This window comes from Penaeus monodon, chromosome 17, assembly GCF_015228065.2.
Source record: "Penaeus monodon isolate SGIC_2016 chromosome 17, NSTDA_Pmon_1, whole genome shotgun sequence".
Lineage (NCBI taxonomy): Eukaryota > Metazoa > Arthropoda > Malacostraca > Decapoda > Penaeidae > Penaeus > Penaeus monodon.
Window position 1 is genome coordinate 7,081,282 of NC_051402.1, and position 12,104 is coordinate 7,093,385.

At 44.7% G+C, this 12,104-nt stretch overlaps 1 protein-coding gene across 2 annotated transcripts in view; it reads left to right on the top strand.

Moving 5' to 3' along the window:
• Positions 1-794: 794 nt before the first annotated feature.
• Positions 795-12,104, top strand: part of LOC119583528 — a 19,098-nt gene continuing 7,788 nt past the window's right edge. Inside the window, exons 1-11 of one of the 2 annotated variants that reach the window (XM_037932059.1) lie at positions 795-976; positions 1,538-1,610; positions 2,092-2,244; positions 2,965-3,154; positions 6,656-6,786; positions 6,949-7,152; positions 7,676-8,174; positions 9,262-9,398; positions 10,119-10,183; positions 11,050-11,175; positions 11,882-12,016. In XM_037932059.1, the coding sequence (XP_037787987.1) occupies positions 876-976; positions 1,538-1,610; positions 2,092-2,244; positions 2,965-3,154; positions 6,656-6,786; positions 6,949-7,152; positions 7,676-8,174; positions 9,262-9,398; positions 10,119-10,183; positions 11,050-11,175; positions 11,882-12,016 (1,814 nt within the window). In that variant the 5' untranslated portion in view covers positions 795-875. Of the gene's footprint in view, positions 977-1,537; positions 1,611-2,091; positions 2,245-2,964; positions 3,155-5,750; positions 5,941-6,655; positions 6,787-6,948; positions 7,153-7,675; positions 8,175-9,261; positions 9,399-10,118; positions 10,184-11,049; positions 11,176-11,881; positions 12,017-12,104 lie in introns of both variants that reach the window. The other variant, XM_037932060.1, reaches the window with a different exon arrangement.

Consider the following 12,104-nt stretch of genomic DNA (forward strand, 5'->3'; position numbering starts at 1 on the left):
AGAGAGAGAGAGAGAGAGAGGGCGAGCGAGAGATAGATACATAGGTAAGAGAGAGAGAGAGAGAGAGAATGAGAAAGAGAGAGAGAATGAGAAAAAAGAAAGAGAGAGAACACGAGAAAGAGAAAGAGAAAAAAATAGAAAGAAAGAAAGTGAGAGGAAAAAAAGCACCGAAAAAGACATATTAAAAAAAATATCACTATATTTCCACGTCATCCAGGAATACCTTCAGCAGGAAACAAGTGCTTAAAAACACGGACGGATCCGCGTGGCCTCCTCCTCAGGCTAAGCGGCTTAACCAAGAGAAGGTAAAACCCACACCTATAACCCGAGTGTGTTAGTCTGGCCCCTCTTTCAAAAAAACACTCGTTGTGATCAAAGTTTCTGAAGGAAAATGGAATTGTGTGGCTGAATTCGCAAAAGTAACCGTTAGTGTTGTTTTTTTAAGTGCTAGTGGCTTCTTAGTGATTCGTTTGTGTTTCGTTACAGTGGTTAGATGTGTTCTACTGGTGATGAACGTGTTTGTTGTAACTGTTTATATCGATTATTTGTGGTGATCTGTTCATTTATTATTATTATTATTATTATTATTATTATTGTTGTTGTTGTTGTTGTTATTGTTATTTTATTATTATTATTATTATTATTATTATTATTATTATTATATTTTATTTATCGTTTTATCATTACTACAGCTACTACTACTACTATTATTATCATTACCATTATAATTAATCATTAATTATTAATCAATCATTTAATCATTTATCATTACATTTCTTTTTTTATGGGGTAATTTGTGAGTTCATTGCGGAAAATGCTAGCGAGGGACACAGATATAATCTATATATAGAAACTCATTATGATTTGTAGTTATTATGATTTTCTTTCCGTTGTTTTTTTATCTCCCTTTCGTAGTGGCGTCATGTGGCGATTCCGAATTTAATGGAACAGACGCTGAAATATTACGTATTATGAGGTAAGTTTTGTTCTAATATGTGTTAATGTAATGGTTACGTTTTTTTTTTTATGTTGTGATAATAATGACGAAGCGAACACATGATAGAAACTGGTGTTGATGCAGTTTAATGGGTATGGTTACGTAGGCGATAAAAATGATAAAATGTGTAATCGCAATAAAGAGATCAGTAATCTAAAGTATATAAAGTAAATATTTGAGTAATCTCCCGTTATTTTTGGGGTGATTGCAATGATAGATATAAACTGATTAAACTTATTCTGAAGTGATTGCGATAATAGACATAAATTTTGATAAAACTTATTCTTAGGTGATTGCAATAATAGATACAAATTTTGAAAAACTCATTCTGAAGTGATTGCAATAATTGATATAAATTTGACTGAACTCCATTCTGAAGTGATTGTAATAATATATATAAATTCTACTAAAAAAAACATTTTATGGTGATTGCAATATTGAATATAAACTTGGATTAAAAAAAAAACATTTTATAGTGATTGCAATACTAAAAATAAACTCTGCCAGATATGTAAATTCACACTCACTCGTTCCTCATAGACCAAGAACGAATTGGTCGTGTGTGTGGGCGGTGGTCGTGGCGTGGGCGTTTGCATCTCAGTTAAATGGAGAGGTAAGGTCATGTTATTGAGGTAAGGTCATGTCAGGTCATGTTATTGGGGTAAGGTCATGTCAGGTCATGTTAGTGAGGTAAGGTCATGTCAGTTCATGTTATTGAGGTAAGGTCATGTCAGTTTATGTTATTGAGGTAAGGTCATGTCAGTTCATGTTACTGTCGTTTTCTCTTCCAGTGTGTTTATTTTCGAGTATTTTAGCTTGTTGATTGGGCTGCTAACTTTCGAAGTCACGTATTTATTCTTTACGTGAATAACTTTTCCAATCTGTTTTCATTTTGTGGACAAAAAAACATATCTTCAGATTTATAACTGTCTTATAGGAAATGTTTTGTTTGGAGAATTGTATACCTATCGAAACAAAAAAAAACTTAGAATTACTATTATTTTTTTTCAATCGAGTTTGAACCCTAATATCAACCTAGCTTTTAAAAAAAAAGGACCTAGCATCACCTCCCTTGACCTTTGATTTGAACTTAGGCCGCCGAGGATGTGCTCTTCAAGTCTGCGGAGGCCAAGGACGAGGTGCCGGTCACACTGCGCATGGAGGACCCGAAGACCGGCCTCGCGAAGTCGATGGTTTTGCATGTGAGGCGCGCCATGTTGGACCGCTATCACGTGACGAAGGAGGAGGTGAGCGGGAAGACGGGAAATATGGGTGGTTGGGGGGGGGGGAAATGGGGCTTTTAGGGGGGAAATGGGGCTTTCGGGGGAATGGGGCTTTATTTAAATAGCTTGGGAGTTGGTTGGTTGTGGTCATTTCTCTCCTTTTTTTTCTTCTCTTTCTCCCTCTCTTTGCGTATGCTTTTGGCTGTGTTTGTATTTTTGTCTCTCTGTTTTCTCTGTGAATGGAATTTTCTAACCTCGTTTTAACAAAAGATTACCTTTGTTAAATATAGCAGTTTGTTCTGTATCAGTCCTGGTCTAAACCTCTGATAGATTCCAACATTGTCACTTGATCATTGACTTGTTAATAACATATTCAGTTAATATGGGACGCGCATATACCGTTATGCAACACACACACACACACGTGTGCGCTTATGTTTGTGTGTGTGTGTTTATAGTATATACGAGTATTTACACACACGAGCGCGCGAGTGCGTATTTGTATATATGTGTATATATATGTATATATATATATATATATATATATATATATATATATATATATATATATATATAACATATACATATACATATACATATACATATACATATATATATATATATATATATATATATATATATATAATACCATATACTCATACACACACATCAGTCTCCGCCCACGGGTCCCCTTCCCTCCCTCCCCCGCGCGCTGACCAGAGCCCCGCCGGCGCTCTCCCGCAGATGGAGAAGGGCGCGGTGGTCTTCGACGAAGCAGGCGCGGCGAAGAAGCTGATGGTGAAGGGCACCGCCTTCGAGATCCCCGCCGCCGAGGAGCGCATGGACGCCGTCGTCTTCCACTCCAGGCCCGACGAAGACCCGTTCCTCCTCGACCTCCGGGAAGTGGGCGGCCTCACCATCGCCTCGTTTGAAGGTGAGCGGCCCACGGGCGTGAGGGGGAGGGGAGGGGGAGGAGGGGGAGGGGGAGGGGGAGGGGGGAGGGAGCGACCCACGGGCGTGAGGGGGGCGGGGGGGAAGGGGAGGGGGAGCGGCCCACGGGCGTGAGGGGGACGGGGAGGGGGAGGGGGAGGGGAGGGGGAGCCCACGGGCGTGAAGGGGGACGCGGAGGGAAGGTGAGCCGACCCACGGGCGTGAGGGGGACGGGGGAGGGGGAGGTGAGCGACCCACGGGCGTGAGGGGGAAGGGGGGAGGGGGAGGTGAGCGACCCACGGGCGTGAGGGGGAAGGGAAGGGGAGGAGAAAGGAAAGGGGAGGGAGGAAAGGAGGGTATAGGTAGGAAGGGAATGAGGTGGTAGGTGGAGGAAGAGAGGAAGCAGGGAGGAGGGGAGACAGAAAGAAAAACATATATGTATAGGTAGGTAGGTAGAAATGTAGGTAGGTAGGTAAGTAGGCAGGAAGGCAGGCAGACAGACAGACAGACAGACAGACAGACAGACAGACAGACAGACAGACAGACAGACAGACAGACAGACAGACGACAGACAGACAGGTAGGCAGGCAGAATGAATGAATGAAACAAAGAGGAGTAGAGAAAGAGAAAGAAGCGATAGGAAACGGGAGAGAGATAGACAGACAGCGAATGCGAAAGCCAGAGAGAGGAAGAGAATCAAGAGATGAAACGTAAAAGATAAAAACGAAATGATCAATGATAGGATAAGAAGAGTGACAGACGATTCACTAATATCTGGAAACTTCTCCACCTTTTGGTTTTCTGTTTCATTAATATTCGTATATTCATTAACATATCGGGTGGCAGTAAAAAGAAACTTTTCTAAAATAACATTTCTTTATTCTGTGTATTTGGTGTACACACACATACACGCACGCACACGTACATGCACATGCACATGCACATGCACACGCACAAGCACACGCATACGCACACGCACACGCGCGCGCACACACACACGCACACGCGCGCGCACACTACACGCCCACGCGCGCGCGCGCGCACACACACGCACACACGCACGCACGCACGCACGCACACACACACACACACAGGCACCCCCCCCAAACACACACACCTGTGTTACAGATGGCTCGGCAGTAATATTTTAAAACTTTTTAATGAGGGCCTCGTGTTGCATGGAAATCTGTTAACCTGACGATTGCAAAATGCGGAGCCTCTTGCAAGCACGTAAAGGCGGAGTGTGCAATGAGACGTAATGTAAAAATATTGGTATCATATCGGCGATATCTATGCATACTGTAGGAATGATGTGATGTAATGTGTGTGTGTGTGTGTGTGTTGTGTGTGTGTGTGTGTGTGTGTGTGTGTGTGTGTGTGTGTGTGTGTGTGTGTGTGTGTGTGTGTGTGTGTGTGTGTGTGTGTGTGTTTGTGTGTTCATGTTTGAGGCGCCGTGGTCACAGCATGATACTTAATTGTAGTTTTCATGTTGTGATGATCTTGGAGTGAGTACGTGGTAGAGTCCCCAGTTCCTTTCCACGGAGAGTGCCGGTGTTACCTTTTAGGTAATCATTCTCTCTATTTTATCCGGGCTTGGGACCAGCATTGACTTGGGCTGGCTTGCCCAAGTCAGTGCCTGTATTTGATTTTATTATATGTATTTGTATATCTATATCTATCTATCTATCTATCTATCTATCTGTCTATACACACACACACACACACACACACACACACATTATTATATGTATATACATATACATATAATAAAATCAAATACGGGTGGTGTCACGGTAAACTGCTGTCAATTCTAACTTGTTTATTTCAGTAAAATAACATTAAGATAAGTTCGAATATATTCCAAATACAATAATTAGTAAATACCTGATAATTCACAATTAGTTGTTCATAATTCTTGGCTCAGCACTACGGTGTCTCGCCTGCCTGCTTGCGGAGTGCCGGCTGAGGACATACGGGCAGTGATTGCGGCCAAAATCCGCCGATCTGAGATAATCCCTCACCCTTCCGATTGTAAACTATATCCCACTATGGCACTTTCGCCTATTGCATGAAGAAAATCCAGGCACAAGCAATCTCCAATAAAGATTTTTAAAAATCCTCCCCACTCGGCTTGCCTTCGCCTTACCACGACGTCCTCAGCTAAACTCCCCCTCCCCCCCTCCCCCTATCGTCGCTGCAGAACCCGCGATGCTTTCCCCCTCGGGAAGGGAAGGGGGAGGGGGAGGGCTAGTACAACAGAAAACAAGCAAATAGTTAATAGGTTTGGCTGAGCATTGGGAGTCCAGGAAGTAATTCGACAGCTGATTGGGCAGTTTCCTCATATATATATATATATATATATATATATATATATATATAAAATATACTATATATATATACATGTGTGTGTGTGTGTGTGTGTGTGTGTGTGTTGTGCGTGTGCGTGTGTGTGGTGTGTGTGTGTGTGTGTGGTGTGTGTGTGTGTGTGTGTGTTGCGTGTGTGCGTGCATGTGTGTGCGTGCGTGCGTGTGTGTGTGTGTGTGTGTGTGCGCGTGCAGCCCAGCCTTCGGAAGCATAACAGGACGTCCCGCTGACCCCAGGTGGAAGCGGCTCGCGTGGACCCCGACGCCAAGGGGGACTTCGGAACCTTGTGGATCGGGGGAATCCCCTTCAACCTCTCCGTGACTGCTGATTATCGGCAAGTGATCGACGTTCGAGATACCTACGGGGAGCCGGCCTATAAGATCGACTTCCAGAACTTCGAACACATGACGATGAGGGATATTGAGAGTTAGTTGAGCTGTGTCTTTGGGGGAAAGGAGGTGGATGTGAGGTTGATGGGTTTGGGGTGAATTGGGTGGATGAGAGATTGGGATTGGGGTGAATTGGGTGGATGAGAGATTGGGTTTGGGGTGAATTGGGTGGATGAGAGATTGGGTTTGGGGGAAATTAAGTGGATGAGAGATTGGGTTTGGGGTGAATTGGGTGGATGAGAGATTGGGTTTGGGGTGAATTGGGTGGATGAGAGATTGGGTTTGGGGTGAATTGGGTGGATGAGAGATTGGGTTTGGGGGAATTGGGTGGATGAGAGATTGGGTTTGGGGGAAATTAAGTGGATGAGAGATTGGGTTTGGGGTGAATTGGGTGGATGAGAGATTGGGTTTGGGGTGAATTGGGTGGATGAGAGATTGGGTTTGGGGGAAATTAAGTGGATGAGAGATTGGGTTTGGGGTGAATCAGATGGATATGAGATTGGGTTTTTGGGTGAATTAGGTGAAAATGAGATTAGGTTTTTGGGTAAATTGGACAAATTAAAGAAGAGGGGAGGGAGACACTGTGGGAATTCCTGTAGGAGCTTATTGTTATTGATGCTGAGTTAGAAGAATCATAAATACCTTTTCTTATGAAAATGAATATATAAATAACACCTCTGATTTTCTTTCATCAAGTGAGATAATATATTCAGGCCTGCCATCTCGTAATAATCGCTTGGAATGACCCCCAGATGACCCCACGTTGGTCCCGGAACCTCCCGAGACCATCGAGTGGTCCGTGCCTGGCCGACGACCCCTCACCTCCCTGGCTCTTAACATCTCCGCCCGCGCCGTGGTGGTCACCGTAAACAAAGCGAGGGAGGTGCGTACTGTACAGTCCCCACAGTGTTTGTTTGTGATTTTTCGTGATATGTTGGCTCTTTTCCCTACTTCGTCTTTTTTTTTTCGTTTGTTTTTTTATTGTTCCGTGGAGCTGCTAAGTCCTCCCTCCTTTTCCTCCTCCTGTTAATGCTTCTCTCGTAAGGTCTCGAAGAGGACGGCCGCGACTGGCGTGCCTGAGCAGCTGTGGCTGGCCGGAGCGGGCCTGCACCTGCTGGTTCTGAATCCTTGCACGGCCGAAGTCACCCTGGACAAGGTGTTCCCGACAGGCGAACCCGGCGCCCATCGAGAGCTCACCTGGACTCTGGCTAACATCCAGGACAACAGGGTCGTCGTTGTTGCTTCTGTCGTAAGTGATGGCGATTCCGCCGCCTTCGGTGTGAACGGCGACATCAAGACACCGTGGTTTGGTTGTTAAGATTGTCTGTTACTACGGGAGAGTTGATTTCGCGGTAACAGTTTGAGGATGTCGCACAGTGACGTCACAGAATTTGTTGCAATGTCACATTAATCATTAATTAATCGTGTATTGATTCGCATTTTTTTTTTCTTTTTTTCTTTTTTCTTTTTTTCTTTTTTTTTGCTCGGTATATATTGCATTAACCGTATTCATTGATTATTTGATTAATGTTTATCGACATGTCTGAAATTACGTTATATACTTACTATATTTGATGTTTCCAAATATATACCAGCTTGCAGTGTCCCGAAACATATTACAACTTGCACTGATTCCAAACATATGCCACCGTGCAATGTACCGAAATACATGCCAATATTCATATCAAACTGAAAGAGAAAGGAATATCTTCATCCCGCCTGAATCCACAGACGAGAATCTGCTCCTTTTCTGACGACGCATGTTTCCGCAGCACGATGGGTCGCTCCAGCTGTTGTCCTCAGCGCGGGAACGCCTTGAAGCCCTCGGCTCTGAGTGGGTCAGGTACTACTCCTTCAGAGACTCGTGGGCTTGGGTCTTCGTCATGGGGGGCGCGACTCTCGGCAGTGGATTCGCGCCCAACACCGGCGCCATCGACAAGTCAGCGTCACCCTTGCTAATGGAGGTGGACGTCCCTTGGGGTCCTTCGCGCGACGGGACGAAGGGAGACAGCGCGGGAAAGAAAGCCGGCCATGATGGAATCAAAGACGACAAAGCAGAGAACGACTCGCACGCGAAAGACAAGCATAACGAGAACGACCTAGCGAACGGGCAGAAGAAAGATCAGGTGCCTTCCGGGGTCCCAGTAACGATCTCCGAATACCTGACGCGACGCCGGGCAAGGATCACCAAGGAGAGGAAAGCAGAAGCAGAAAATAGCGACGTGAGAGAGGCGGCGTCGAGCGAGGCAGCGGCAGAGGCGAGCTGTGCAGGTTGGACAAGGGACTCTTTCCCCCACCATTAAAATTTGTCTGATAATCATATTAAGAGGGATAGTGATGATAATATAAAGGATCACGATAATGAAGGAAAAATATACAAACGATGATTAAAGGGTGGTAATAATAATAATAGATATAAGGAGATAATAATGATAGATCTAATAAAGAGATTAATGATAGATATAAAAAGTTGATAATGATAGATATAAAAGGATGATAATACTGATAATCATTATCAACGTCGGTAATGGTGATAATAATACTATGAAGATCAATGGTACTATTTAATAATAATGATGGTGATGAGGATTAATAATCGTCTTAAGATGAAAATAGCAAGGGTGGTAACAACACAGGAGGAAATAATTAAGGTATGAATAATGATCATCATCTTAATTAGAGGTGAACCGGATGTCTATTTTCAATATTTAGGCGGATGCTGATATTTCTAGCCATCAAGAGTTTGAACATTTTTTTACATAGTTTAAACAAAGGGAATATAATTACTAGCTTGCTCGCATTAATGAAGCCATCATTAATGATTCTCATGTTGAAGAGAACATAATTATGCTTTAATGCTGTCCTTAATCATTTGTAAGTCTGGGTTCTGATCAAGTCTTGCAGAATATGCTGATAATTGCTAATTGAATATATATGATAGCACACTTGTGGACTGTACTGCAGGTGCATGCCAAAGCACTCTATCTATCTCCCTCCCCCCTCTTTCTCTCTCTGATTCTTTCTTTCTCTCTCTCTCTCTCTCTCTCTCTCTCTCTCTCTCTCTCTCTCTCTCTCTCTCTCTCTCTCTCTCTCTCTCTCTCTCTCTCTCTCTCTTTCTTCCCCTCCCTTCCTCCTTCCCTCCCTCCTTCCCTACCTACCTCTCCACCTCCCTCCCTCCCTCCTTCCCTCCCTACCCCTCAACCTCCCTCCCCCCTCCCTCCCTCCCTACCCCTCCACTTCTCTATCTCCCTCCCTCCCTACCCCTCCACCTCCCTCCCTCCCTCCGTCCCTCCCTCCTTCTTTCCCTCCCTACTTTATATTTCCCGTCATTCAATCCTCCCTCCCCCCCCCCCCCCAGAGATCTGCCCTTCGTGGCCGCCGACGCAGGAGTGGCAGCGCCGTCGGGCCTTCTGCGCCGCCCACGACGGCTTTGGCGAGTTGTGCGACTGCGGGCGGCCCTTCGTCGTGAACCGGGAGGATGCGGTGCCCAAGCCGGTGCGTGCGTGGGGGGGGGGAGGGGGGGGAGAGAGGCGGTGGGTGGAAGGATGGGGGAGGGGGGAGGGGGAAGGATGGGGGAGGGGGAGGAAGGGGGAGAGAGAGAGGCTGTGGGTGGAAGGATGGGGGGGGAGGGGGAAGGAAGGGGGAGGGGGGAGGTTGTGGGTGGGAGGAGGGGGTAGGTTAGAGGGGGAGGGGGGAGGTTGTAGGTGGGAGGGGAGAAGGGGGAGGGGAGGGGGAGAGTGGTTGTGGTGAGAGAGGAGGTGGAGGGGGAGGAGGGGAAGAGGTTGTAGGCACGAGGGGGGGAGGGGGAGGAGGGGGAGAGGTTGTAAGTAGGAAGGGGTTGTGAGTTGGAGGAAAGGGGGGGGGGAGATGAGTATGTGTCTCTGTGAAGTGGGGGGGGGGGAGTCTGTTTGTGAGTGTGTGTGCGTGGGGGGGGGGGATGCATGTGTGTCTGTAGGAGAGAGAGATATTATATCGTTTGCGAATGGGAGAAGAGATCTGATGATGTGGTTTATTTTTGTATGTATATAAGCACATAAATTTATAGGCAAAGAAATAAACCCACATATATACATCCGCACAATTTCCCTATCCTCAAATTAACCAGGACATATCAATTACAACATAACATGATTTAAATCCCTCCGTACTAAAAAAAAAAAAAAAAAAAAAAAAAAAAGTTTTAAGCTGACGCGCCATCTTGTTTCCCTCCGACAGACCACGTGGCGCGAAGATATACCGATCCTCATTATCACCGGCGGAAGAGTACACTATCTGTTCAGGTAACACACTCCCTGTGCAGGTGAAGACCAACTACCTGTGTTCAAGGGGGGGGAGGGGAAAGCTGTAAGAGTACAGTATCTGTTCAGGTAACCCACTCCCTGTGCAGGTGAAGACCAACTACCTGTGCTCGAGGGGGGGAAAAAAGCTTTAAGAATACATTATCTCTTCAGGTAACCCACTCCCTGTGCAGGTGAAGACCAACTACCTGTCCTCAAGGGGGAAAAAAGCTTTAAGAATACATTATCTCTTCAGGTAACCCACTTCCTGTGCAGGTGAAGACCAACTACCTGTGCTCAAGGGGGAGGAGGAGGAAGCTGTAAATTGAAGTTATTCACATGAGGATTCACGTGGCTTCCATGCTGGTGGTATTGGCGATGCAGCTGTTGAATTAGCAGTTAGCGAATAAATTGATTATGATTTGGCTAATGATGGTGCTTTCGTATCATTTTAGATGAAGGCCGCATGAATGAAGGCCACTGAGAAGTCGGTTGCTCATATAGAAGGAGGAGAAATTGTGGGAAATTAATATGGATAAATATTTGCTGTGTGTATGTGTCTGTCTGTGTATATATTTTTTCTCTCTTTCTCACTGTCTGTATGTGTTTGCCTCTCTCTCTCTCTCTCTCTCTCTCTCTCTCTCTCTCTCTCTCTCTCTCTCTCTCTCTCTCTCTCTCTCTCTCTCTCCTCCCCTCTCCCTCTCCCACTCCTCACTCACATAAATACAGAGAGAGAGAGAGAGAGAAAGAGAAAGAGCGAGTTAGCATTTCAACCTCACAAAGTTACACCAGACCCAACACTCTACCAGAAGCCACGGAAGGCCCTCTAACCTACAGCCAAACAACGCAACAGTAAAATGTGCTTCCAGGTTGCTGCAGTCCCTGGGGAAGCAGCCAGGCGTCCGGCGAGACCTCATATTGTTGGTCACGGATGGATACAATACAGAGGTGGCCAAAATAGCACACATTCTGTGCCTCACACTCCTAGTCCACAGGTGCGTCTCTCACACACCCGTTACACCTGTTTTAGGATCAGGAATCAGCTGCTGGTGAAGGATGATAGCTACGTAGACCAAACTTCTGTATGTGTGTGCGTGTGTGTGTGTGTGTGTGTGTGTGTATAAATACATACATATATATATAAATATATATATATATATATATATATATATATATATATATATGTATTTATACACACACACACACACACACACACACACACCACACACACACACACACACACACACACACAGCAAACACACACACACACACACACACACACACACACACACACACACATACACACACACACACACACACACACACACACACACACACACACACACACACACATATATATATATATATATATATATATATATATATATATATATATATATATATATATATATATATATATATATATATAACGTGTCTTGTGGATGCAGCTTTTATGATTTGGATAGGAGAGGTTGAATAACGTCAGAAGAAAAAGGATGACCATAAATTACGTTATATATGAATTATATGAACAACAATAGTAAAAATATACACAGAAATGGAAAGAAAATCATCCAAATATCTAGACAAAAATCACCAGTACCATTATACTCAGTATTTCCGTTACAGCCATTTTCTGTGTGATATGCGTCGACAAGCTTACACATATATAAGTGCCATTTAATTTTCTCTCTTCCCCAGACCCGAAGGCGTAATCCCTGCCAAGATCTCCAGGAATGTCCGTTTCGGTCTCTTCAACATCATCAAGCAGTTCCCAAAGGCAGACAAGTTCATAATGTTGGAAGACGATCTCATTCTCTCTCCGGATTTTTACTCGTGAGTTTTGCCTTGTTGGATGTTAATGGTCTTTTTTTTTTGCATATGTTGGATTCTAACTGGTCTTTTTTTGCATATGTTGGTTTTT